Source organism: Myotis yumanensis, unplaced genomic scaffold (assembly GCF_028538775.1).
Source record: "Myotis yumanensis isolate MYYU_CA2020_CCGP unplaced genomic scaffold, mMyoYum1.0.hap1 SCAF_23, whole genome shotgun sequence".
Taxonomy (NCBI): domain Eukaryota; kingdom Metazoa; phylum Chordata; class Mammalia; order Chiroptera; family Vespertilionidae; genus Myotis; species Myotis yumanensis.
In genome coordinates, this window is record NW_027223774.1 from 9,676,582 (window position 1) to 9,701,511 (window position 24,930).

A 24,930-nucleotide genomic window follows, 5' to 3' on the forward strand; every position below is an offset into this window, starting at 1 on the left:
AATCTAGGCCTCACGCTTCGGATTGACAGCGCTCACGACCAATCATCTCGCGCAGCCACCGCCAAGGGGCGGAGCCAGACCTGTGCTGCCCGCCAATGAGAGACGTGGGAACCCCGCCCCCGGGCGCTGACCAATGGCGCTGGCCGGGGGGGCGGGCGCCGCCTCCTGGCGGCCGCAAGGTCTCACTGCAGGGGGCCCCGCGGGGCTCAGTGCTGCTGCGGCCGCCTCCTGCTCAGGTCCGGGGGTGCGGTCGTGCAATAGGAAGCCGAGGGCGTTGCAAGCTTCCCTTCGGGCACCAGCTACCTGGCTCCACGTCCTGTCGGGTGCATTCCACAGACACCCCCGGACCCTCCACCTGTGGCCCCTAGAACTCCCTTCCCGCGTCCGCCATGCCTCTCAGCCGCACTTTGTCCGTGTCCTCGCTGCCGGGACTGGAAGATTGGGAGGATGAATTCGACCTGGAGAACACGGTGCTCTTCGAAGTGGCCTGGGAGGTGGCCAACAAAGGTGAGCGCGCCAGGCGGCGGGGCCCGGGCGAGAAGAGCAGTCGGGGATGGGGGGCCGGGGACTCTTGAGGGATAGGGGGCCGGGACACCACACCACCCATGACTTTTGGGTTCTGGGCAAGGAGCCTGTGACTCATGTGTCCTTGGGGAGGGTCTGGGATCTGTCTCCTGCGCCCTGGAGGGATGGAGATGGGTCTCCTGACTGCGGAGATAAAAGGAGGCTGGGAGTCCGGTCCTGGGTCCGAGGGGAGAGGGGTTAACCTGAGAGATTCCTAGGCCCCAGAGGGAGGTTTCTGAGAGACCCGGGGTCCTGAACAGGGAAGGAGATGGGAGATTGGAAATTCTTAGAAATGGCTGAGTTTCAGACCTGGATTTGGGAGAGAGCTGGCTGGGAAATAGAATGTGTAAGTCGTGGTGGGAGAATGGGTGGACTGGTCACTCGGGAGTAAGACTGGGAAAGGACCGGAGGCCCTAATTCTTAATCCTAGGGTGGGAGGGGGTTGGGCACCTTAATGCCTGGGCTCTGAATGAGCTGAAGGCCTGAGCTATGGGTTCCTGGAAGTAGAGGAGCCAGTGGCCACAGAGAGTTGGAGGCTGGAATGAGGGAAGGCTGGGAAGTCCTAAGTTGGTCAGGGGCTGGGCCCTGGGATGGGAGTGGCTGGGGCCCTAGATTTCTGTGTCCGGGGCTTCAAAGGGCCTGAGATCCCGGGTGTGGAGAGCCAGGTGGGGCAGGAAGCCCAAGAGCTGGGCAGTCTTGCTCCTCCCAAGAGAGGGTGGTGGGGTTTTTTTTTTGCTTAGCTGAATCTTGGGAGGGAAAGGGACTGGGTCTTACCCCATGGGAGGGGCCTGTGAACACAGAGCCATGTGTCAGGAGGCTGGGGGCCCAGGCTCCTGGGTCTGGAGTGGAGTCCCGGGAGGGGCAGGGTCCCATCTGTCCGTGTCCTCCGTTGGGGAGAGGAGACTGGGGGATAGGTCAGCAGGGTCCCTGGGGACAAGGAATGACAATTCCAACTTTCCTTGGGCAATTGTGGGAAGCTGAGTAGGGCCCTGCCGTGTCTAGAGCCTGGGGGAGAATTTACACCCAGCTCCTGTGAGCTGAGACCTGGGGAACTGGGTCCTGCTAATCCTCGTCAGCTTCTGTCATCCTTGGGGCCCCAGCCCCTAATTCCTTCAGACCCAGGAGCTCAGGCCCCCAGCCCCTCCGCTCAGACTCAGAAGCCTAGTCCGAGCCCCCTCCTCCCTCAGAGCTCCAGCCCCAGCCGCCTTCTCCCTTTCCCTGGAGGACTTGTCCTCCAGCTCTCACTGCCTCTGATGGATGGGTTCCCGGTCCCCTGATCCCTCTAAGCCAGAAGTCGGGGGCCCCAGCGCCTCCCGTGACCCCCCCTCACCCCCCACCACCCTGGCCCAGGGCTCAGGCCTGTGGACCTCAGCTGGGGCCTGTCCTCCTGGGTTTGGGCCCACAGTGGGCGGCATCTACACGGTGCTGCAGACGAAGGCGAAGGTGACAGGAGATGAGTGGGGTGACAACTACTACCTGGTGGGACCGTACACGGAGCAGGGCGTGAGGACCCAGGTGGAGCTGCTGGAGCCGCCGACCCCGGCTCTGAAGAGGACGCTGGACTCCATGAACAGCAAGGGCTGCAAGGTGGGCAAGGGCTCCGCCCAGGGCAGGTAGGTGGGTGCCCGCAGTCAGGGTGGGAGCAGGTGGAGAAAGGGGGCGGGGGGTGGGGTGGGGAACAGCCCCAGGCAGAGAGGGAGGCATGGACAGAAACACGGATGACCTGGTACTCCCTCCCCCTGGCATACACAGAGGTGGTATGATTGACACTTAGACAGATGCAGGACCCCATGAAGTGGGTGGGTGCACCCCAAGCTCTGAGACCTTGGTAAATAGGCAGACAGACGGTAGGTACAAGACAGACTGAAGGACGGTTCCAAGAGGCCACAATCCTCAGACCCAGAGGGTGGAAAAGAGCTGGACGCAGGGAAGGACAGGCGGCCAGAACCCGGGGGAGGTGAGCTTGGAGGAGGGAGGTGGCCAGAGGAGGTGTTCCACAGCCTGACGTTCACCTTTGGCTTCTCCACTTCCTGTCCATGTGACCTTGGCCAACAGCATCTGCCCGATGGGGTTGTGGGAGGATGAAATAGTGGATACATTCTTCCGCTCCGTTCTTGGCATGAACTTGGCGCTGTGGGTGAGCTATTATCGCTGTGGTTATTAATATCACCATCATCATTATTTCTATAAACAGCCGGGCTTGCAGACAAGGGAGAGAGATGGATGGAGAGACAGTGAGTGTCCCAAAAGGTGATGGTGCCCCCCCCCCCCCCGCCCGCCTTCCCCCTCCCGCCCTCCAGGGATTAGAGCAATTAGGGAAGGAGACAGAGTCTAGATACAGAAGAGGGGCAACCCAGTGTTTCAGAGAGAAAGACTCAGAAGGAGAGAGGAAGATGGAATACTGATGAAGGGAGGAGAGGCTGGCAGGCAGACCCAGGGGATGGAGTTTTGGTGACAGAGCCAGGGATTAAGGAGAAGAGGGGAGCCCGGTTGGCTTGGCTCAGTGGTTGAGCGTCGACCTATGAACCAGGAGGTCACAGTTCAGTTCCCGGTCAGGGCACATAAGGGGTTGCGGGCCCAATCCCCAGTGGGGGGTGTGCAGGAGGCAGCTGATCCATGATTCTCTATCGTCATTGATGTTTCAATCTCTGTCTCCCTCTCTGAAATCAATAAAAAGTGTATATATATATATATATATATATTTTAAATATTTTTATTGATTTCAGAGAGGAATGGAGAAGAGAGAGAGAGATAGAAACATCAATAATGAGCGAGAACCAATGATTGGTTGCCTCCTGCACGCCCCCTACTGGGGATAGAGTCCAAAACCCTGGCATGTGCCCTTGTCTGGAATCGAACCTAGGACTCTTCAGTCCACAGGCCGACGCTTTATCCACTGAGCCAAACCAGCTAGGGCAGTGGTCGGCAAACCGCGGCTCTTGAGCCACATGCGGCTCTTTGGCCCCGTGGCATGGGCCATGAAGTTTCAATCGCACTGTACGTGCACGCCCGCACTTGGTATTTTGTGGAAGAGCCACACTCAAGGGGCCAGTTTCCGACCACTGAGCTAGGGCAGTAAAAAGAACTATTTTTTTTTTAAAAAGAGAGAGGAGGGGAGAGTCCCAAGGCTCCAGGTGAGGGCTGGAGGGTGAGCACAGAGAGGTGGCCGCCGCCCCAGGAGAGGGCTGGGAGGCAGAGGGCTGAAGGACGGACAGATCAGGAGGGAGAGGTACAGTGGTTTCTTCATTCATTCACAGCTTCTGCTTTGGGGTGGGGTCTGGAGCCCATTCAGGCCAGAGGTGTCCCGAAGGAACCCTAGAGCAACCCAGCCCTCCCCCTCTGGCAGCTGCTCCCCACGTGCTGGGGGCCTAAGAATAGGCCCCCCGGCAAAAGGGCAGACAACAGCTGGGAGGGGGAGGGGCGTGGGGTCAGGCTCCCGGGGCTGGGAAGAACCAGCTTGGGGAGGCGGGTGGCCGCCCGTCAGCTGGATGGCGCTGTGGCAGCAGGCCCAGGACCCAGGCCATGGTCTCGGGAGGATAAGAACCAGACCAGGAGAATGTGGCGGGGGCAGAAATGAGGCAGCGAGGCTTAGAAACGTGGGAGTGGGTAGAAAAACGCAGCCCTGGGACGGGGAGGGAGCTGACGGTGGCAGAAATGTGGCTGCAAAGTACAGCAGGAGCCTAAGGGCAGAGGAAAGAGGCGACAGGTGACACATGTGGTGGAAGAGTCAGAAACAAGGCAGCAGGTGGAAGAAATGTGGCAGCGAGAACAGCAAAAGCAGCGTCCAGGGGGAGGAGTTCGTAGCAGGAAGGAAAGATCCTGGTAGAAAGCATCTTGGTGGTCAAGGAGAGAGATGTGGCAGCAGACAAGCCAGGCCGCAGGTCCAAGTAATGGTTAGCAGGGAGGGGCACAGGGACAGGACTGCGAAAGTGTGGTTAGAAAGAGAGGAGAGGCAGAAGGTGGGTGAGAGCAGCAGTTACAGAATCGAAGCAAGGGACCGGAAAAGCGTGGCAACAGACATGGACAAGATTGTGGTGGCGCCCGGCTGGCATGGCTCAGTGGTTGAGTGTCAACCTATGAACCGGGAGGTCACGGTTCGATTCCTGGTTGGGGAACATGCCCGGGTTGCCGGCTCGATTCCCAGTGTGGGGCGTGCAGGAGGCAGCTGATCAATGATTCTCTCATCGTTGATGTTTCTCTCTCCCTCTCCCTTCCTCTCTGAAATCAATAAAAATATTTTTAAAAAAGAAAAGACTGTGGTGGGCCCTGGCTGGTTTGGCTCAGTTGGTTGGAGCATCGTCCCCTGTACTGGAGGTTCGCTGGTTCGATTCCAGGTCAGGGCATGTGGCTAGGTTGTGGGTTCAACCCGGTCGGTACACGTAGGGGAGGCAACCTATCAATGTAACTCCTTCACATCGATGTTTTGCTCTCTCTTTCGCCCCTCCTCCCTCTCTCTAAAATCAGATTGTCCAGCTGGCGTGGCTCAGTGGTTGAGCATTGCCTGTGAACCACAGTTTGATTCCTGGTTGAGGCTCGATCCCAGTTGTGGGCTCGATCCCCACTGTGGGGCGTGAGGGGGCAACCTATCAATGATTCCCTCTCATCATTGATGTTTCTGTCTCTCTTCCCCTCTCCCTTCCTCTCTGAAATCAATTTAAAACATTTTTTTTTAAAAAAAGATTGTGGTGGGAATAACAAAGCAAATAGAGAAATAAGGCAGCGGGTGAGAAATTAGCAGCAGATGCAGAAACCGGGTCGGGGAACCGAGGCAGGAAGCCCAGATATCTCTGCTGGTGGGAGAAGCAGGGATGCTGTGCCCGGAGACTGTGGTCACAGCCCTAAGCCTCCCTGTGGGTCTCCCCAGGTGTATTTTGGGCGCTGGCTGATCGAAGGGGGCCCCCTGGTGGTGCTCTTGGATGTGGGAGCGTCAGCCTGGGCCCTGGAGCGCTGGAAGGGGGAGCTCTGGGACACCTGCAACATCGGGGTGCCCTGGTACGACCGCGAGGCCAACGACGCCGTCCTTTTTGGCTTCCTCACCACCTGGTTCCTGGGTGAGGTAGGTCCCATCGCTGGTCCCCATGTCACTCGTTTTGGCCCCAGGCCCCCAACTACAGTGACCATCAGCCCCTGGACAGAAGGGTCTGGGTGGGGACAGAGGGGAACTGGGCATTCTAGGAGATGTGGGTCCTCTAACCAAAGGATTAGCTCTTATCTTTGGAAACATGGATGCCCAAGGACTCAGACTCTTTTCTCTCAGAGACCCAAACGCCCAACCTCAGCCTTATTCACTCTAACCTCCCCAGTTTGGGAATTCTGAGCCATTAGTTCTTGGAGAGGTCGGCCTGGCTGGAGGGCTCGCCCGGGGAATTCTGGGAGTTGTAGTTCTCTAGTCTGATAGTGGTTGGACTTTCAGACGGAGCCCTGGATGTTTGGGAAACGCCAGCCTATGTCTGAACCAGGAAACTTGGTTCTGATTCCCTTTTAGGTCTTAAAAGGCTCAAGAAACTTCATTTCCCATGCCCTGGGGGAAAACAATTTATGACCTGGCTGCTTCTCGGGCATTCTGGGAGTTGTAGTCCTTTCGCCGCTATTGAAGGCAGGTCTATTCGTGATTGAGAACGAGGGTCTCTAGGAATTGTGTCCAGAATCTTGGGGACACGGAAACTTCAGTCTTTCCAATCCAGCCTTGCTGAGACGTAGAAGGTTGGCCAAAATAACCCCAGCTCCCGTCAGCCTCAGCTGGCTCGGCTGCCTCAAAAATGTATGGTTTCTCGTCTTCTGGGGGTTGCAGTGGGCCGCCATTCGCTCGGTGCAGGGGTTGCGATAGATTTACTTTCCCGCTGCTGCCTCCTCCACCTTGGGAATTGCTGATGGATTGTCTTCACAACCCGTGGAGACACAGCGGCCCTGTTCCTGTTGCCCCACAGTTCCTGGCCCAGAGCGAGGAGAAGCCACACGTGGTTGCACACTTCCACGAATGGCTGGCGGGGGTCGGGCTCTGCCTGTGCCGGGCCCGGCGGCTGCCTGTGGCCACCATCTTCACCACCCACGCCACGCTGCTGGGGCGATACCTGTGTGCCGGTGCCGTGGACTTCTACAACAACCTAGAGAACGTGAGCTCGGGCTGTGGCCCTGGGGGGGCGGCCAGTACTTCAGGACAGCCCAGAGCTGTCTGCAGAGCCCTAGGGCAGCGGTTCTCAACCTGTGGGTCGCGACCCCTTTGGGGGTCGAACGACCCTTTCACAGGGGTCGCCTAAGACCATCGGAAAACACATATATAATGACATATTGTTTTTGTGATTAATCACTATGCTTTTTTTAAAAATATATTTTATTGATTTTTTACAGAGAGGAAAGGAGAGAGAGTTAGAAACATCGATGAGAGAGAAACATCGATCCGCCGCCTCCTGCACATCTCCTACTGGGGATGTGCCCGCAGCCCAGGTACATGCCCTTGACCAGAATCGAACCTGGGACCTTTCAGTCCGCAGGCTGACGCTCTATCCACTGAGCCAAACCGGTTTCGGCAATCACTATGCTTTAATTATGTTCAATTTGTAACAATGAAAATGCATCCTGCCTATCAGATATTTACATTACGATTCATAACAGTAGCAACATTACACTTATGAAGTAGCAATGAAAATAATTCTATGGCCGAAACTGGTTTGGCTCAGTGGATAGAGCATCGGCCTGCGGACTGAAAGGTCCCAGGTTCGATTCCGGTCAAGGGCATGTACCTGGGTTGCGGGCACATCCCCAGTAGATGTGCAGGAGGCGGCTGATCAATGTTTCTCTCTCAACGAAGTTTCTAACTCTCTATCCCTCTCTCTTCCTCTCTGTAAAAAAATCAATAAAATATATTTAAAAAAAAGAAAAGAAAATAATTTTATGGTTGGGGGTCACCACAACATGAGGAACTGTATTAAAGGGTCGCGGCATTAAGAAGGTTGAGAACCGCTGCCCTAAGGGATTGGGCTCCATCTCCAGGACGCAGGAGTCCCGCATCCCCAGAGCCCTCCTCCCTAAGACCCAGGCGTCCAGCCTCCGGTCTCCCCCAGGTCTCCAGAGTCTGAACGTCCAGGCTTCCACCCAATTCTCTGAACCTGAGCGCCCTTTCTTCCCGCCCAGTTCAATGTGGACAAGGAAGCAGGTGAGAGGCAAATCTATCACCGCTACTGCATGGAGCGGGCAGCAGCCCACTGCGCTCATGTCTTCGCTACTGTGTCCCAGATCACCGCCATCGAGGCTCAGCACCTTCTCAAGAGGAAACCAGGTAGGTAATAGGTTGGGATCCCTAGACATGAATGCGGTAGTTGGTTACCTATGCCAAGGCCCGCACCAATATTTTTTTTTTTTTTTTTTACTGTAAAGAGCAGAGAACTACAACTCCCAGAAGGCCCTAGGTTGGTGACCTGTACACCCTAGAGCAGCGGTTCTCAACCTGTGGGTCCCGACCCCTTTGGGGGTCGAACGACCCTTTCACAGGGGTCGCCTATGACCATCGGAAAACACATATATAATTACATATTGTTTTTGTGATGAATCGCTATGCTTTAATTATGTTCAATTTGTAACAATGAAATTGGGGGTCACCACAACATGAGGAACTGTATTAAAGGGTCGCGGCATTAGGAAGGTTGAGAACCGCTGCTCTAGAGGCTAATGGAAGGTGTCGTTTCTTTGACGTTAATTTCAGAAATTGGAAAATACTTCTATTGGCTAACGTAGGTATTGGTCTTCTGAAAGGGGACAGAAGTTCTTTGGATTTTGTTTTTGAGAAAAGCAGTATTAGAACCAGTTATTGCCCTAGCCACTTTGGCTCAGTGGATAGAGTGTCAGCCAGTGAACTGAAAGGTCCCAGATTCGATTCTGATCAAGGGCACATGCCTGGGTTGTGGGCTCAATCCCCAGTGGGGGACTTGTAGGAGGCAGCCGGTCCATGATTCTCTCTCATCATGGATGTTTTTCTCTCTCTCTCTTTCTCTTCCTTCCTCTCTGAAATCAATAATATATATATATGTGTGTGTGTGTGTGTATATATATATATTATAAAGAACCACTTATTTTTCCCAGACTATATCATCAGTTTTCAATGGATGTAAGTTGAGAACTACAGCTTCTAGAAGGTCTTTGGCTGGTCAGTTCCTTATGTTCCTAGAATTTCTTCCCAGGAGCTGATGGGGGCTGTAGTTTTTCAATGATGTGCTTTCATTTTTGTGAGGATAGAAAATGTCTGGGATCCTAAAAGAGGCTTGAAGGTAGGAGGGTATATTCTGGGAGCAGAAGCAGGATGGAGATGTCTAATCATTTCCAGCCCAGGGTAGTATAGGGCAAACGAAAGAACCGCAACTCCCAGAAACCCCAATGTAGATGATTAGTTCCCTGCCTGGTTCGCCACTTGCAGAGGCTGATGGGAGTTGTAGTTATTGGGCAAGAAGGCGTCTGAGTGGCAGGGCAGCTGGGTCACCAAGGGTACTCACAGGGGAACGATCGAAACAAAGACGTTCCGAAAGGAGAGGGGTCTTTCCTTCGATGATTCATTTGGCCACATCAATCTGAATGAAGACATGAAACCTGGGCCCTTCTCCCCCATTCCCAGATATCGTGACCCCCAACGGACTGAACGTGAAGAAGTTCTCTGCCATGCACGAGTTCCAGAACCTCCACGCTCAGAGCAAGGCCCGGATCCAGGAGTTTGTGCGGGGCCATTTTTATGGGTATGTGGGCCAGATACCTCGGTCTCTAGAGAGGAGGGGTTGGGAGCTCAGCCTCTCCAGTTCCTGAGCGCCAAGAGCAATGGCTGGGTGTCGAAGGATCTTAGGTCCCCACCGAAGGAGAAAAGAACCCCACATCTCAGGAGTCTCCACGACGCCTCCACACTGACTATGATGACCTTTGCCCCTGCAGCTTCTGGGGTTGGCAGCCTTGAGGCCAGGACTAGAGGGGGAGGGTCTCGGCTTCACCCTGCCTCATGGCTTCTTTAGGCACCTGGACTTCAACTTGGACAAGACCTTGTACTTCTTCATCGCCGGCCGCTACGAGTTCTCCAACAAGGGGGCCGACATCTTCCTGGAGGCCTTGGCCCGGCTCAACTATCTGCTCAGAGTAAGACCTGGGCTGCGAGGGGGCAGAGGGAGGACCAGAAAATCCGTACCTACGGGCAAGAACAGAGACCCAGGCCGGTGGGGGTGGGGAATCCGCTGTGGGAAGTAGAGAAACCCAGAAAGAAGATGGAGTTGCAGGGGGCATGATAACTCATCCTATACTTCTTTTCTTATTTTTTAAAAAATATATATATATTTCGCCCTAACTGGTTTGGCTCAGTGGATGGAGCATCAGCCTGGGGACTGAAGGGTCCCAGGTTTGGTCCAGTGAAGGGCATGTACCTTGGTTGTGGGCACATCCCCAGTGGTGGGGTGTGCAGGAGGCAGCTGATCAATGTTTCTCTCTCATTGATGTTTCTAACTCTCTACCCTTCTCTTTTCCTCTCTGTAAAAAATCAATAAAAATATTTTTTTTAAAAAAATATATTTTTTTAAAATTTATTTCAGAGAGGAAAGGAGAGGGAGAGAGAGAAGCATCAATGATGAGAGAGAATCATTGATCAGCTGCCTCCTACTGGGGATCGAGCCTGCAACCTGGGCATGTGCCCGGACTGGGAATCGAACCGTGACCTCCTGGTTCAGAGGTCAGTGCTCAACCACTGAGCCACGCTGGCCGGGCTGTCCTATACTTCTCCTGGACAGGAAGGGGCGTGGCAGGGTCCCAGCCGTCTCAGTGGGTGGAAATGGGTGAGTGGCCTCAGCCTCCTCCCATGTGGTCCTGACTCGCCCCTTTCCTGTCCTGCAGGTCAACAACAGTGAGCAGACCGTGGTCGCCTTCTTCATCATGCCCGCGCGGACCAACAACTTCAACGTGGAAACCCTCAAGGGCCAGGCGGTGCGCAAGCAGCTTTGGTCAGCAGCCCCGGCCCGGGATCCCAGCTGTGTGCTTCGGGCCCAGTGTTCCTCCCGGAGTCTCGCTTTTGTCCTGTGTCACATGGTCAAACCTGCCCCACCGACTTTCCTAGTGAAGTCGCTTGCTTAAGACGCCGCCGCCAGGGAGCAGTAAGAAGTCGCGGGCGGTCCAAGTGTGGCAGCACGGCCAGGGCTCTGATACCAAACCACTGAGGTCTAACTCATGCCACTTGCTGGCTTTCTGGCTTTAGGCAAACCTCTACCCCTCTTTGAGCCTCTGTTTCCCCATTTTGAAGCCCATTCGTTAGCAATCCCACGTTCAGTGAGCACCTGTTGTGTGCCAACCACTGTTCCAGGCCCTGGGAACACAGCTGGGAACAAAAGAGATAAAAATCCCTGCCCTCATCGAGCTCTCTTTCCAGAAAATTCTATAGAAAGCGCACTTGGGGGAGGGGGTGAGAAGCAGCACAGGAATAATGAGACAGGGTTGTCAGGTCAGACCACGCTGCAAAAGTGCCGTTGGGTAGAGGCCAGTAGAGGAAACGAGGGAGGAAGCCCTGTGCGTATCTGGGGAACAGCACGTGCAAAGGCCCTGGGGTCTGTATGAGACGCAGTGAGGAGACCCGTGGGGCTGGCGCCCAGTGCCCTAGGCCAAGAGCCTAGAAAATGAGGCCAGGGCTAGGGGAAGATTTTGAACAGAGGGATGCCCATGGGGCTGTAAGGTGGCACTATTTGCTAGCCTTGTTTGTGTACGTAAATTTTATCCTCTCAACATAATCTTCCTTTTTTATAAAATGGGGCTCAGCATGGCTACCACCAGGACCAGGACAGGCTCTAAGAATAGCTGACATTTCTGGAAGGCGCACTGTGTGCTGGGCACTGTGTACTTTTAGTCATGACCTCATCAAGTTCTCCCCGCACACCTCTAAGGTTCGTTCTATTTTTACCTCCCTCTTCCTGACGAGTCCCTGAAGTCAGAGAGGGAAGGCCACCTGTCCCCGGACACACAGCTGATGCGAGGCCCAAGGCATCCGTGCCTTCCGGGACCCGTTCCCTGGGTCCCCGTCCTCCAGCCCAGAGTCCCCAGGGGCTTCTCTGCTCAGACCTCCGTTTCGTGGCTGCCCCCCAGAAACCTCACAGCCAATGGCTGGTGTACACGTGACCTTGTTCTGCTCTTTCCAGGGATACGGCCAACACGGTGAAGGAGAAGTTCGGGAGGAAGCTTTATGAATCTTTGCTGGTGTGAGTGTCCCTCCCTCAGCCCTGGGTGGCCCTGGGTCCTAACCCCTCTCTTCACCGCCTCCTCAGATGCATTCCCCTGTCCACCCTGCAGGGGGAGCCTCCCAGACATGAACAAGATGCTGGACAAGGAGGACTTCACCATGATGAAGAGAGCCATCTTTGCCACGCAGGTACTCGGACCCCTGAGCAGAGGAATGGCAGTCCTTAGTTCTGACCCCAGAGATTGCTGGCAGTTCTGAGGTTCAGAAAAGGGTGTGAGCTGACTGGTGGGACTTCAATTCCCAGAAGCCCTTCAGGCAGCCCGCTTTCCCATGACGTCTTCTGCCACATGGGGCTGTTGGGAGTTGTAGTTTCTTTGCATCCCCACGGTCAGTGGACAGTAGGCGAAGGGGAACATAAGTCAAGAGAGCTACAGCCCTGACCAGTTTGGCTCAGTGGATAGAGCGTCGGCCTGCGGACTGAAGGGTCCCCGTTCGATCCCGGTCAAGGGCATGTACCTGGGTTGTGGGTGCATCCCCAGTGGGGGGTGTGCAGGAGGCAGCTGATCAATGTTTCTAACTCTCTATCCTTCTCCCTTCCTCTCTGTAAGAAATCAATAAAATATATATAAAAAAGAGAGCTGCCGAAACCGGTTTGGCTCAGTGGATAGAGCGTCGGCCTGGGGACTGAAAGGTCCCAGGTTCGATTCCGGTCAAGGGCATGTACCTGGGTTGTGGGCACATCCCCAGTAGGAGATGTGCAGGAGGCAGCTGATCGATGTTTCTCTCTCATCGATGTTTCTAACTCTCTATCCCTCTCCCTTCCTCTCTGTAAAAAATCAATAAAATACATTTAAAAAAAAAAAAAAAGAGAGAGCTACAACCCTAGCCTGTTTGGCTCAGTGGATAGAGCGTCAAGGGCTCTATTCCGGTCAAGGGCATGTACCTTGGTTGCGGGCACAACCCCAGGAGGGAGTGTGCGGGAGGCAGCTGATCGATGTTTCTCTCTCATCGATGTTTCTAACTCTCCTTCTCCCTTCCTCTCTATAAAAAAATCAATAAAATATATATAAAAATAGAGCTACAAAAGGAGAACTGCAACTCCCACATGTCCTAAAGCCTTGCTGCCTACCAGCTCCACCTCCGTCCCCAGAGACTGCTAGGATCGGTAGTTTTGTTGGGCCTCTTTAGGGATAGTCAGGAGGTCAGCTAAAACACCTATAATTCTCTGAAGAATATTGAAAACGCAGCAGTTGCCGTTTCAGAAAACCGTCAGACACCAAATGAAAACTACCATTCCCAGCAGCCCGTGGGGCTTTCTGCTACATTGATGCTTCCCTTGCCCCAGAGGCTTCTTCGAGTGAGAGTTCTTTCATTCTCTGGAGTCAAGGGTCTCTGGTACTTGTGGTCAGGGTTGGTGGATCGTTTCCTGGGGAAGGGAAACCTCAACAGTCAAGCAGCACAAACAAGGGAAGAATTGTTTTTGGTCAAACTAATTCCCAACAGTCCCTAAGGCAGTGAGCACGTTTCTTCCTCGGGGCTGCTGGGAGTTGTAGTTTTTTAGTTTGCTGGTGTCAGTAGACTGAAGGCGTGTAGAACACTTAATGAGAGAAATGATGGAATATTCGCAAAAAAACCCTGAATATCCCAGCAGCACCCCCACCCCCCACCCCCGGGACTTCTGTCGCCCTGGCTCTATCTATCCTCCTCCATTGGGGAACTGAAGAAAGAAATCAGGGGGGTACCCCTCTTGGGAATTGTGGTTTCTTTGGACCTCTGTGGGGGTGGAAGTGGAGGGAATTACAGGATAGAGAGTAAAGGGGCTTGGAGAGAAAGAAATCTAGGATTTTCATAAGAAATCTGCAACTTCCAGCAGCCCCTGGATCTTGACACAGTCTCTGCCCCCCTCCCAAAGTCCCCTGGGGGGACATTCGTTTCTTTGAATTTTTTGATGATAAAGCCAAGACTACAGAACAAGATAGCTACAACTCCCTGTCGTCCCTGGGGCTGCTGCTTAACGCTGGCTCTGCCTCAAAGACAGCTGGGAATTGTAGTTTATTTTTAGCTTATGATGGCTAAAAGGAAAAAAGAACCTTGACCGATAGAGCCAAGTAGGAAGTCTCTAACTCCTGGTCATCTCTTGGGCTGGTGGCCCCACAGCCTGGTGGGAGTTGTAGTCTCTTTGGATTCCCAAGTTCAGCATGTCCCTTCCCTGACCCCCACCCCACTTGTGGCCCCTGCAGCGGCAGTCTTTCCCCCCTGTGTGCACCCACAATATGCTGGACGACTCCTCAGACCCTATCCTGACCACCATTCGCCGAATTGGCCTCTTCAATAGCAGCGCCGACAGGGTCAAGGTGAGACCTCTGGTCAGGGTGGATTGGGCATTGCAGGAGGGGGTGGGGCTGGGTGGGGGGAGTGGGCCTCACATTCCCCATCTCACCTCATTTATCAAAGGACTTCTCTGTCTAGAAAGGACCTTAGCTTTGGAAGCAGGCAGACTGGGATTCAAATCTTTGTCCTGGGGTGGGGGTAGGGGGGGTGTTAGAGCGCAACCAAAGGACTTGTATGCATGCATATTAGCATATCCCATGGGCACAGGCACTGGGCCGTGGGGGCTTGCCCAGGGTGGGAATGGCTGGGGGGAGGGGGGATGTCACTTGGGGTAAAAGAAGACATATGTAAAACTTTAGACAATAATAATAATAATTTTTAAAAAAATCTTTGTCCTGCCACTGACTTACGTGACTTCAGATAAAATTTTCACTCTCTGTGGGCCGCTCTGGAACCCCAGACAAATGGGGTGCCTCGGGCTGAGTCCTTCTTTCTCGCCGCCAGGTTATTTTCCACCCGGAGTTCCTGTCCTCCACCAGCCCCCTGCTGCCCGTGGACTATGAGGAGTTCGTCCGTGGCTGCCACCTGGGGGTCTTCCCCTCCTACTATGAGCCTTGGGGCTACACGCCGGGTGAGTGCAGCATGGCATGGGGGGTCTGGCCAGGCCTGGCATGATCCTGGGACAAGGCACGCGCCCTCCGTGAGCCCCAAGTTCCTCCTTTGCGAAACCAGGGGCAATGGGAACAGTCTGTTCTGCCACAGCATGCGTCTCTGGGACACTTGTAGTTCATGTGATGGGGAACTGGAGGACTCATGTCACCCTGCACATGTGACTTCCCCCAATGTGCTGACAATCGCTCCCCCCCCCCGCCCCCCAATAACAGCAGCGTAAGGCACAGTCCACGAACACGCTGCATGGGGTGCAGTCTCCCTGAGCGGCCCCCAGCACCCGTCCCCTCCACCTTCCTCCTCTTGGCTCCTTTTAAACACTGGCTTCAAGTTGGATCAGCTCCTTTGCAATTCTCTCTCATTCTGGGCTATTCTGCTGTGATCTCCCCAAGTTCAACCCTCCTCAAACCCTTTCGAATCAAACTACTTTCATATGTTTTTATGGCTAAATAAATACCACATTGGCTATAGTCTTTCTTCAGTTTGAGTAATTAAAACCATTTTTTTAAAAAATATATATTTTATTGGTTTTTTACAGAGAGGAAGGGAGAGGGATAGAGAGTTAGAAACATCGATGAGAGAGAAACATCCATCAGCTGCCTCCTGCACACCCCCCACTGGGGATGTGCCCACAACCAAGGTACATGCCCTTGACCGGAATCGAACCTGGGACCTTTCAGTCCGCAGGCCAACGCTCTATCCACTGAGCCAAACCGGTTCGGCTTAAAACCATTTTTAATCCTACTCGAGGATATGCTTTTATTGATGTGAGAGAGAGAGAGAGAGGAAGAGCGAGAAAAACATCGATTGTTGCCTCCCATATGCGCCCCAATTGAGGATCGAACCCGCAACCTGGGTACGTGTCCTGACTGGGAATCGAACCCGCCACCTTTTGGCGTAAGGGAAGATGCTCCAGCCAACTGAGCAACACAGGCTGGGACAATTTATGAGTAATAAGTCTTTTGAACTGTGCTTGCATGAGAATTAGGAATTTTGCCAGTTTTCTTACATCCATGGGGAAAATAGTGCATAGGTTCTATGTGGTCAGCCCCTTACCCCGTTTTCCCCGTAAGCCCTGTTATATTTAGTGTCTGCTTTTGTAGCTTCACAAACGTTTTTAGAGACATCATATAAGAATTACAATAAACTCCTTGACCCGCCCCTCAGCGCTCTTTAAGGTGGTAAACAAAGCCTAATACTTGCTCTGTACACAGCAATGGTAATAACGAGGGACCTTTTCTTACCTCCTGTGTAAACAGACTCTGAAGCTATGATAGCCAAAGCAGTGTGGGCTGGCGGAAGAGAGTCTCTTCCAGGTTGTGAGGATGAGGGAGAATGGCAGACATTTGGCCCCGAACTCAATAAATTAGCATCCTCAAGGCCCAACTCTAGACTTTTCCTTATTCCGAGGCCCTGGGGCAAGTGAATTCCTTTTTCTGAGCCTCTCCGCTTCCCCTCTAAGAAATAGAAACAGTAAGTATTATAGACTGAGAGTATTATGCTGAGTGAAATAAGCCAGTCAGAGAAAGACAAATATCACGTGATCTGACTTATAAGTGCAAGCTGATGAACATGGTAAACTGATGGAATACTCATGCAGCGCGGGGATTTTCCAGCTCCTGGCTTGCTCAGTACAGTGCCCGGCATTTGGCAAAGGCGCCAGCAGAGGGCGCCGTTGAGGCTGCTATTGAGATTTTAAGCCGCCGGTTCAGAGGGGAACGAAAGCTCAGTGGGCTTTTTCTCCCGCCTTCCCGCAGCTGAGTGCACGGTTATGGGCATCCCCAGCATCTCCACCAACCTCTCCGGCTTCGGCTGCTTCATGGAGGAGCACATCGCAGACCCCTCGGCATACGGTCAGCACCCAGGCTGAGAACCGGCACCCTTGGGCCCTGGGGAGGAGGGGTCCTGGTGTCAGTCTGTTTTCTGAGTCCCCCATCCTGCTCCCCTCCCCACCCGATCCCACCCCACAGGCATCTACATTCTGGACCGGCGGTTCCGCAGCCTGGATGATTCCTGCTCGCAGCTCACCTCCTTCCTCTACAGCTTCTGCCAGCAGAGCCGGCGTCAGCGCATCATCCAGCGGAACCGCACCGAGCGCCTCTCCGACCTTCTGGACTGGAAATACTTGGGCCGGGTATAGACCAACGCCCTGTGCTTCCTTCCGATTCTGGGTCTCTGGTTCTTCAGTCTCAAAGTGGCAGGTGGCTCCTCTTACTTATAGAGGTTGCTGTCCCTTTAAGAAATTATTCAACTTCTGCAAGAAAACCACGTGGGCCCTAAGGGCTGCTATTTGCATAATTGCGGTGGAGAAACCAGGCTGTCCATTCACAGCTCTGCTATTTGCATAAGGGGCGGGGCCCGAAAAATGGATGATTGGCTCAGGCCACCTATTTCCCACCTTTCTCCGCTCATGGCACACATAAACTTATTAGTGAATTATGGGGCCCATCAAAAAATATATTTTTTGCTGATCTGACAAAAAAACAACAAAAAACAGGTATAATTTAGATTCATTCACACCGGACGGCTGCTGTGTTTGTGCTGTCATTTTTTTATTTGACCCCTGCCTGGTCTCTTTTACAGTCAGGAATTGCCTGTTTGTTTCTGTTTGTTGGTTTTAAGTATATTTGTATTGATTCAGAGAGGAAGGGAGAGGGAGAGAGAGTGATAGAAACAGAAATAATGAGAATCATTGATCAGCTGCCTCCTGCACGCCCCCTACTGGGGATCGAGTGGCAAAGCGGCATGTGCCCTTGACTGGAATCGAACCTTCAGTCCGCAGGCCAAGGCTCTATCCACTGAGCCAAACCTGTTAGGACAGGAATTGCATGTTTTATACAAATTGCACACCTGTTAAAAAGCGCTGGCTTAGGGGTCTAGTGGAAGATGCTGCAGAGTGTGCTCATCTGCATAAAAGGTGTGGCTGGGGGGTCACCCTCTCCCGCATCTGCCAAGGGCGCCCCCCCATGTCCCTCTCCTTCTTTCCCCGGAAGTACTATATGTCTGCGCGCCACATGGCCCTGGCCAAGGCCTTTCCAGAGCACTTCACCTACGAGCCCCACGAGGCTGACACGGTGAGTTGGCGGGGGTCCCTCTAGTGGGCCAGGGGCCGGAGGGCGGGGCCGGGGGGTGCAGAGCCCAGAGGGCCTGGGGGGGTTGGGGGCTTGCATGCCCGGGCTGCACCAGGGGCCTCCGCTCACCCGGCCCTTTGTGCTCACACCGGCGCGCACAGACCCAGGGCTACCGCTACCCACGGCCCGCCTCGGTGCCGCCGTCACCCTCGCTGTCTCGGCACTCGAGCCCGCACCTGAGCGAGGACGAGGAGGACCCCCAGGACCAGCTGCCGAACGAAGAAGGCGAGCGCTACGACGAGGACAAGGAGGCCGCCAAGGACCGGCGCAACATCCGCGCCCCCGAGTGGCAGCGCCGCTCCAACTGCACCTCGTCCACCGGCGGGAGCAAGCGCAACTCGGTGGACACGGCGCCCTCCAGCTCGGCCAGCAGCCCCAGCGAGCCCCTGAGCCCCGCCAGCTCCCTGGGCGAGGAGCGCAACTAAGCCCCCGCATACCCCAACCCCCGCGCCACACTCGGCGCGCCCCGCCTCCCCGGCCCCGAGGGTGGATGCAGAGCGGCGCTGTTCCTAAACCCACTCCAGATCCCCCACCTGCCGTGGGGCCCACAGCCCCGCCCCCTCCACCGTCCACTCCAGCCCCTCCAGCCCCGCCCTGGAACCCCCCACACTCCAGAATGTACAACGCTGTGCCTTTCCCGGGTTCCAGAATGCCAATCCTGTGTCCTCGCGTCTCCCAGGTCTGGCCCGGGCCACCAGAGGCCAGGAATCTGCCAATACCCTGTCGTGGTGCCAGGGTTTTTAGGAAACCTGGCCCGTCGCCTCCCAGGCCGGGGCTCCTGGAACGCTCCGTGGCTTGCAAATCCGACAGCACACAGAGCACGCCCCGCTCGGGCCTGGCCTGGGGACCCGCGAGAGCCTGGTCCCTGCTGAAGGGACAATCAAGCTGAGAGCTGCAGCGCACTTTTCAAGGACTTGAGCTCGCCGAATGCAAAAGGTCCTCCATTTCAACTCCAGAACTCGGGCTCCAGACAGGACACCACGTGTTTCCTCTGGTCTGGCCCTCCCTGGGGGGTCCGGTTCTGCCTGGAGGAGCCCTCCACCCGTCGCCCCCCTCTCCCTCTACACTTCAGCCCAGCAAGGGGCGTGTGGGGGGGGGCAGAACCACTTGGCTTCTCGTTGCTACTGGAGAACGTGCAGTATATGGCTCTAGATGCCCTTCTGGCCTTTTCTAGACCAGACCCTGCTCCTTCTTTCCTGAGTCTGTTCTCCCTCATATTTCAAGACACTGTGCCCTCCAGGGAGCCCCCACCCCCACCCCCGAGCTGAGGGCAGAACTGGCTGTCTTACAACACACTCCCCCCCCAACCGCCAGGCCCACGTGAAACCACTGGGTTCTAGGTCCCCGCTTCCGAATCTAGAACCTCACCACTGTGCTGCGCCCCTGGTCTAGAACTGAGCCCACTAAGGTTCTAGAACTTTTTCTTTTTTTTTTTACCTCAAGGCTCTTCTGTCCCCAGCTTTGGTGAAAGGGAGGTGTCCCCCTCACGTGTGCTGTGCTGTGCCTGATGTACTTGGTTGGCCCTTGGGAGTGGGGGGCAGAAGGGATATGATTGAAGTGTGTGTGGAGATGAAAAAAAAAATACATCTATATTTAAGAATCCCAGGTCTGGTCCAATGTGAGGATTTGGTGGGCCTCTCCCCTCTTCTTGGCCTCTACCCCTTTCTCTTCCCTCCCTCCTCTATTTCCCCCTTGTCCCCCACCCCAACCCCTGGTCCCCAATGTCATTCTCACGGAGAGACTTGGGTTGCTGTTGTGGTTCCCAGTGTTCTTTCATGGGAAGGAACCCCTGTCTTGTTTACATATTTTATTGATTTTTTACAGAGAGGAAGGGAGAGGGATAGAGAGTTAGAAACATCGATGAGAGAGAAACATCTATCAGCTGCCTCCTGCACACCCCTTACTGGGGATGTGCCCGAAGCCAAGGTACATGCCCTTGACCGGAATCGAACCTGGGACCCTTGAGTCCCCAGGCCGGCGCTCTATCCACTGAGGCAAACCGGTTAGAGCTGTCTTGTTTAGTTGGGACCTAACTTGCAAGTAGCAAAAACTTGGGTCAAGCTCTGTTTGACCGAAAGGGGCTTTGTCACTGAAAAGGGATCCACGTGGAACCCATGAGCTATGTGGGGCTCTTTAAATCCCTCAGCACTAGCTACAAGCGAGTGTTCAGTAGCCACATGTGGCTCCTGGCTACCCCGTTGGTCGGTGGCTGCAGCTATAGAACATTTTCATCATTGCCACCAAGTTCTGCTGGACCGTGCTGGCGGCGGGCACGTTTCCAGGCCTCTGCGGCCTTTGGTCTCGGACCAGGCTGTCCCCTGCAGAGTTCTATTTTCAGAAAAAAAATATTTGTCCTTTCAGTTGTAATCTTTACTAGGTCATAGTACATCTCTGCACCAACTGCTCTCCAGGGGAGTAAATACCTCCGACGTTTGGATTTGGATGTGTGCTCATCCTTCCGGTCGGCCGCTGCGTTGGTGACATGCACCCAAGCCTTCCCCCACCAGGAGCACCAGTCGCCATCAGAGTGGAGTGACAAGCAGGAACGTGGTGCTGAGTGGACAGAAAGAACAGGTGTGTCCAGCAGCCACTTCCTCTTGGGTTCTTCTCCCCCAAACAGGGAAGGGCAGGGGGTCACTGTGTAACTGGGACCCAGCTTCAAATTTCTTCAGTTCCCGTTCGGATGATTTGGCCCCGTTTCACTTCCCCGTTTCCGTGCTGACCCCTGATCCCTGGCTCAGCAGCTCGTGCCCATCATGTGCTCCCAGCCCCTCAGATTCACCCAACTGTGTCTCTCCGTTGCCTGCCTTGAATTGGAGTAAAGGCAGCAAGCAGCCTGGAGCAGGTCAGGTGTGGGTGTGCCTCCTGGTGGCCATGGGCTACTTACATACTAATACCCTCCACTCACCCATATAAAGGGGCTGCAATTCTAGGCCTCTCTCCCCGACAGCCAGTTTGGCCCAGCACTGGGCGACTAAAAGAGTATGGTTTCTGTCTGGTATTCCTAAGTGTCTGTTCGCAGCCACCAGCCCCTCCCTGGAGTCCGGGCTCCACCCTGGAGGTGGGGCCGTTCAGAGAACCGTTACAAACACCTCCGCAGGTGGCTGGCGAGATCCCATCTTCCCTCCCTGCCAGCCCAGTGCCGTTAGCCTGGCGAAATCAGATCCCGCCTCCTCTCCCACCGCGCGCGCGCACACACACACACACACACAAAACCACCAACTGTTGCAAAAAGCTTTATTGTCTCATTTGGTCCAATGCATGGGAGAGGGCTCCAGGGTGGTTAAAGGAATGTCTAGTAGTTTCGGGAAGAGGTTCAGGTAAAAGCCAGAAACGCCAGGGGGGTGCAGGGGGGGCCTCGGAAAGGCCTCTGGGCTCCAAAGGCTCCTAGTCGTGCTTGAGGGTGAGCCTCTCGAAGAGATACTCGCCCAGCCCAGCCTGGGGGCCGGCCAGCCTGCGGATGTTAGTCAGGTGGTCGCCCATCTTCTTGATGAGTTTCACCTCCTCATCCAGGAAGTGGTTCTCCAGGAAGTCGCAGAGCTGAGTGATAGGAGAAGAGACAATGCTGCCACTTGCAGATAACAGTGCGACAGACGGGGGAACGACAGACAGACAGACAGATGGGGGAGCGACGTTTGTTCACAAGGAAATTTGCCCAAGTGAGGCCAAGGCTTAGAATATAAGCTCTATTCCAGGGAAGGTCTTGGGATGGGCAGACTCGAATAAAGGGGGTACTTACATGAGGGTCAACACGGGTCGAACCCAGGGCATGCAGATCCAAAAGGGCCTGGTTCAGGTTCTTCTCCAAGGCCAGGGCGGCTTCCATGGCGTCCTGAGTTTTGCCCCACTCATCCTGGGAAGGTTTCTACGCCAGACAGAAGGCTCAGAATCGGCCACATACCCCGCAAAGGACTAAAAACTACATCCCCCAACATTTGCAGGGGCAAACGGCCTAGTCTAAGAGACGTCTAGCACCCCCCTACTTATCCCCCCCACCCACCCCACCCCGCTCCTAAGACCACTCTGCGCCTCCATTTCTAGCCACAAGAACCCACACAGATCAAAAAATCTCCCAGAAGCCCACGCAGCGCCTAAACGGCGGGGGGGGGGCGACGGCACCCCGTGCGCGCGCAGGGGCTGCTGGGAGATGTAGTCCACAGGCCCACACGCTCTTTACCTGCACGTCCTGGAAGAGAATGCGGCCGCCGCGCTTGTTCTGCAACTTGAGGAGATGCTCCGCGCCCTCGCGCTTCTTCTCCGCCAGCTCGCGGAAGAAGTGGCCCACGCCCTCCAGAGCCACATCGTCGCGGTCGAAATAGTAGCCCTGCGGAGAGAGATGGCGGGAACGGTGGTTTAGCGGGGAGGCCAGGCCGGGCGTGCAGACTCCGCCCTCCGCCCAGCAGAACAAAGAGGGCCGCGCGGGCGCAGAGCCCGAGGTGCGCAGTTGTGGGGAACCCGGGCCAGGGGTGCCCCGGGGACCCTTACCAGAGAGAGGTAGGTGTAGGAGGCCCGCAGATGCAGGTTGGCCAGGCGGTTGACCGCAGCCTCCACCTCGGTGGAATAATTCTGACGAATTTGGGAGCTCATATTGCAATAAGGAGTTTAAGGTAGAAAAAAACAAAAAAAAACAACCGGTGTAGGCTGGTCCCGGGGGTGGTCCTGAAGGTGGTGAGTAGATGAGACGCAGGAGAGTGGCCGGAGGCTGGAAGAAGGGGGCGTCCCTGGGTCTGTTCCGTCCAAACACTGTTGAAGCAAGAGACAGATCCGGGAGCTCCGAGTGCGCTGCGAGGGGCTGGGGCCAGGCGCCTTCTTTTTATAGCGCCTGGGGCCCCTGGCAGGGGGAGCAATGGACCAATCCGTGGTGCTGGTGGGCAGGGCCTGGGGCCCCCCAGTGACCAATCCCGAGCAGATAGGAGTCCCAGACCCCGCCTGGGAGGTGGGGAAGTCACGCGCCTGTTGCTCGAGGTTGTTGTGAAATGGGGAATCGGAGGGGAGGTGATGGCGGGGGGGGGGGGGGGGGGGGGGGGGATGCAAGGGTCCGGGCTGATTCGGGGTAGTCAAGGGATTCTGGGGGTCTCTAGTAGGCAGATTAATGGAGACACTGGGAGCCCTGGAGATTGATCCTGTGGGGGTGCCTCAGGAAAGTAGGTTGGATTCTGGGGTTCTCTGGGAGAGCATGGGCTTTTCTGGAACCCTGCGGCCTCCCAATTACTGGGGTCTGCTTTGGGAGCTGAGGGTTCCCCAGATCACTGGGAAGTTTGGAAGACAGTGAGGTGGTGTTTCTGGAACCTTGGGGGTCTCTCTGAAAGATGGGTTGGAGGGGAGCCCTGGGGTTCGCTCAACGGTGGGGTTACTTTATTTTTTGCCTTAATGTTCGCAGTGGAAGACCTTTTTTTCTGGAAACTTCCTGGGGGTCTTTAGGCCCTTGAGGCGAGCTGCAAGATTAAAAGAGAAGGGGTTCTAGAGCCTTGGTGTCACCCCAAGACTGGGGGAGAGGGTGCTTTTGGAAGCTTAGTACGTAGGGTGTATTTTTTTTAAGGGGGTCTTGGAGAGCCCTTGAGAGTGAGTCTGGGACCCTTGGAATGCCTCAGGGCCCTCTCAGAGGCCCACTGTTTTTCTGGGAGCTGCGATGGGGTGGGGTGAAACGCCACGGGAGCTTTGGGGTCTCTCTGAGGCTGCATTTCCTGGAGACCGATTGGAGGGCAGCCAGAGACGCTGGGACGCCCTCTGGCTCTGAAGCAGACTCTCTCAGGTTGTCCCTGCCTCGCCTGACACGTGCTCCTAAGTCACAAAGGGAAGCCCTGGGTTCAGGGGGGCCTGCGGATGGGACGTCTGTCTGTCTTCGGCCAAAGTACATTTTTCAACTGTGCCAGGTCCAGGCTGGGGTCTGGGAGGCGGAGCTGACCCAGACCAGGACGGAGCCTCCAGGGAGAGCCCTGTTGTGGGGGGAAAGGACAGGACGCACTGGACCAGGCCCTCACACTACTTCCCAGGAGCCGCACCGAGCAGCCCAGGCCGGGTGCCCCTGACCGGGGAGAGGCAGGGCCCTGCTGGTGCCTGGGGTCCTGCAGGGGTGTCTGGGCCAGTGGCCAGCACAGCAGGGCTGAGTCATGCTGAACTCAGCTCAGGAAGGGGCTCAGGCAGGAGGGCGGGGGCGGGCTGCTGACTGACCTCATCTCCCAGTGAGCGGCTGCCCGGCCCCCGGGGGACCCTGGGAACCAGGCCTGGCTGGCTCTGACCCCAGTCTGGCCCCTTCCCCTAAAGTGCAGCCTGGAGTGTGCTTTGTCTGACTTCACTGTCTGTTTGGTCCCCCCGTTATTTCCTTGGGGCTGCTGCCTGTGGCCATATGGTCCCCTCTCTGGGCGGTGACTCAGTCTCCCCTCCCTGCTATCTTATCTGCCAGACAGATCTCCCTTGGCTGGGAAACTCTGGGAACAGCCCCTAGGGGAGGGGAGCTGCCCCAGGCACACTGCCACCGCCGGCCTGAGTTACACATTCACCAGGTTTCACGCCGCAGCCTATAGACCTTTAACCTCAGGGTGCTCACAGGGAGGAGAGGAAGGGGGTGAGACCAACATGATCGGGAGGACAGACGGACATCTGGGGGTCGGAGCTCCTGGAGTATGGAGGAAGACAGACCTACAGAGCGAGGGACAGAGACCCAGAGAGACTGGGACAGAGACAGAGAAAGAAGGGGACAGAGAGGGGGACAGTTAGAAAGAGACAGGGCCTGGGGGAAAGCGACGAGACCCTGTGACCGAGCGGCTCCCCCTCTCTCATCCCAGTTCTCTTGGTGTCTACAGGCACTAGGCCTGAAGGAGCTCATCTTCCCTGGGGCCTGCTCCGCTCTGGACGCCCCACCCAGTTACCAGGCCAGACTCCAGAGCGCCTGCCTCCTCCTCCAGCTGCTCCCCCCGCAGCCTGGGGAGCCCGTCTCCGGCTGTGGCCCCCACACAGGTTTGGGCCTGGTCTGCTCCCTAGGACCCTCCCATCCTAGCCTCCAGGCAGCTTTCCTACCTCCAGTAGCTCCCCCTGCTCCCCGAGTCATCCCAA

The 24,930-nt window shown here is 55.5% G+C and overlaps 2 protein-coding genes across 2 annotated transcripts; one reads left to right on the forward strand and one right to left on the reverse strand.

Moving 5' to 3' along the window:
- The first annotated feature begins 223 nt into the window (after positions 1-223).
- Positions 224-19,482, forward strand: GYS1 (glycogen synthase 1). The gene is made up of 16 exons (XM_070401481.1): positions 224-507; positions 1,970-2,151; positions 5,429-5,620; positions 6,492-6,677; positions 7,696-7,840; positions 9,167-9,284; positions 9,552-9,672; positions 10,417-10,523; positions 11,706-11,765; positions 11,857-11,935; positions 13,987-14,100; positions 14,582-14,708; positions 16,504-16,599; positions 16,717-16,880; positions 17,740-17,820; positions 17,979-19,482. The coding sequence occupies exons 1-16, from the start codon at positions 390-392 to the stop codon at positions 18,300-18,302; spliced, it is 2,214 nt and encodes a 737-aa protein (XP_070257582.1). The 5' UTR covers positions 224-389; the 3' UTR covers positions 18,303-19,482.
- Positions 19,483-21,100: 1,618 nt separating this feature from the next.
- FTL (ferritin light chain) lies at positions 21,101-22,673 on the reverse strand. The gene is made up of 4 exons (XM_070402000.1): positions 22,363-22,673; positions 22,055-22,201; positions 21,617-21,742; positions 21,101-21,417 (listed from the first exon to the last, which is right to left on the reverse strand). Exons 1-4 carry the CDS (start codon positions 22,462-22,464, stop codon positions 21,265-21,267), a joined length of 528 nt encoding a protein of 175 aa, XP_070258101.1. The 5' UTR covers positions 22,465-22,673; the 3' UTR covers positions 21,101-21,264.
- Between the last annotated feature and the right edge of the window lie 2,257 nt (positions 22,674-24,930).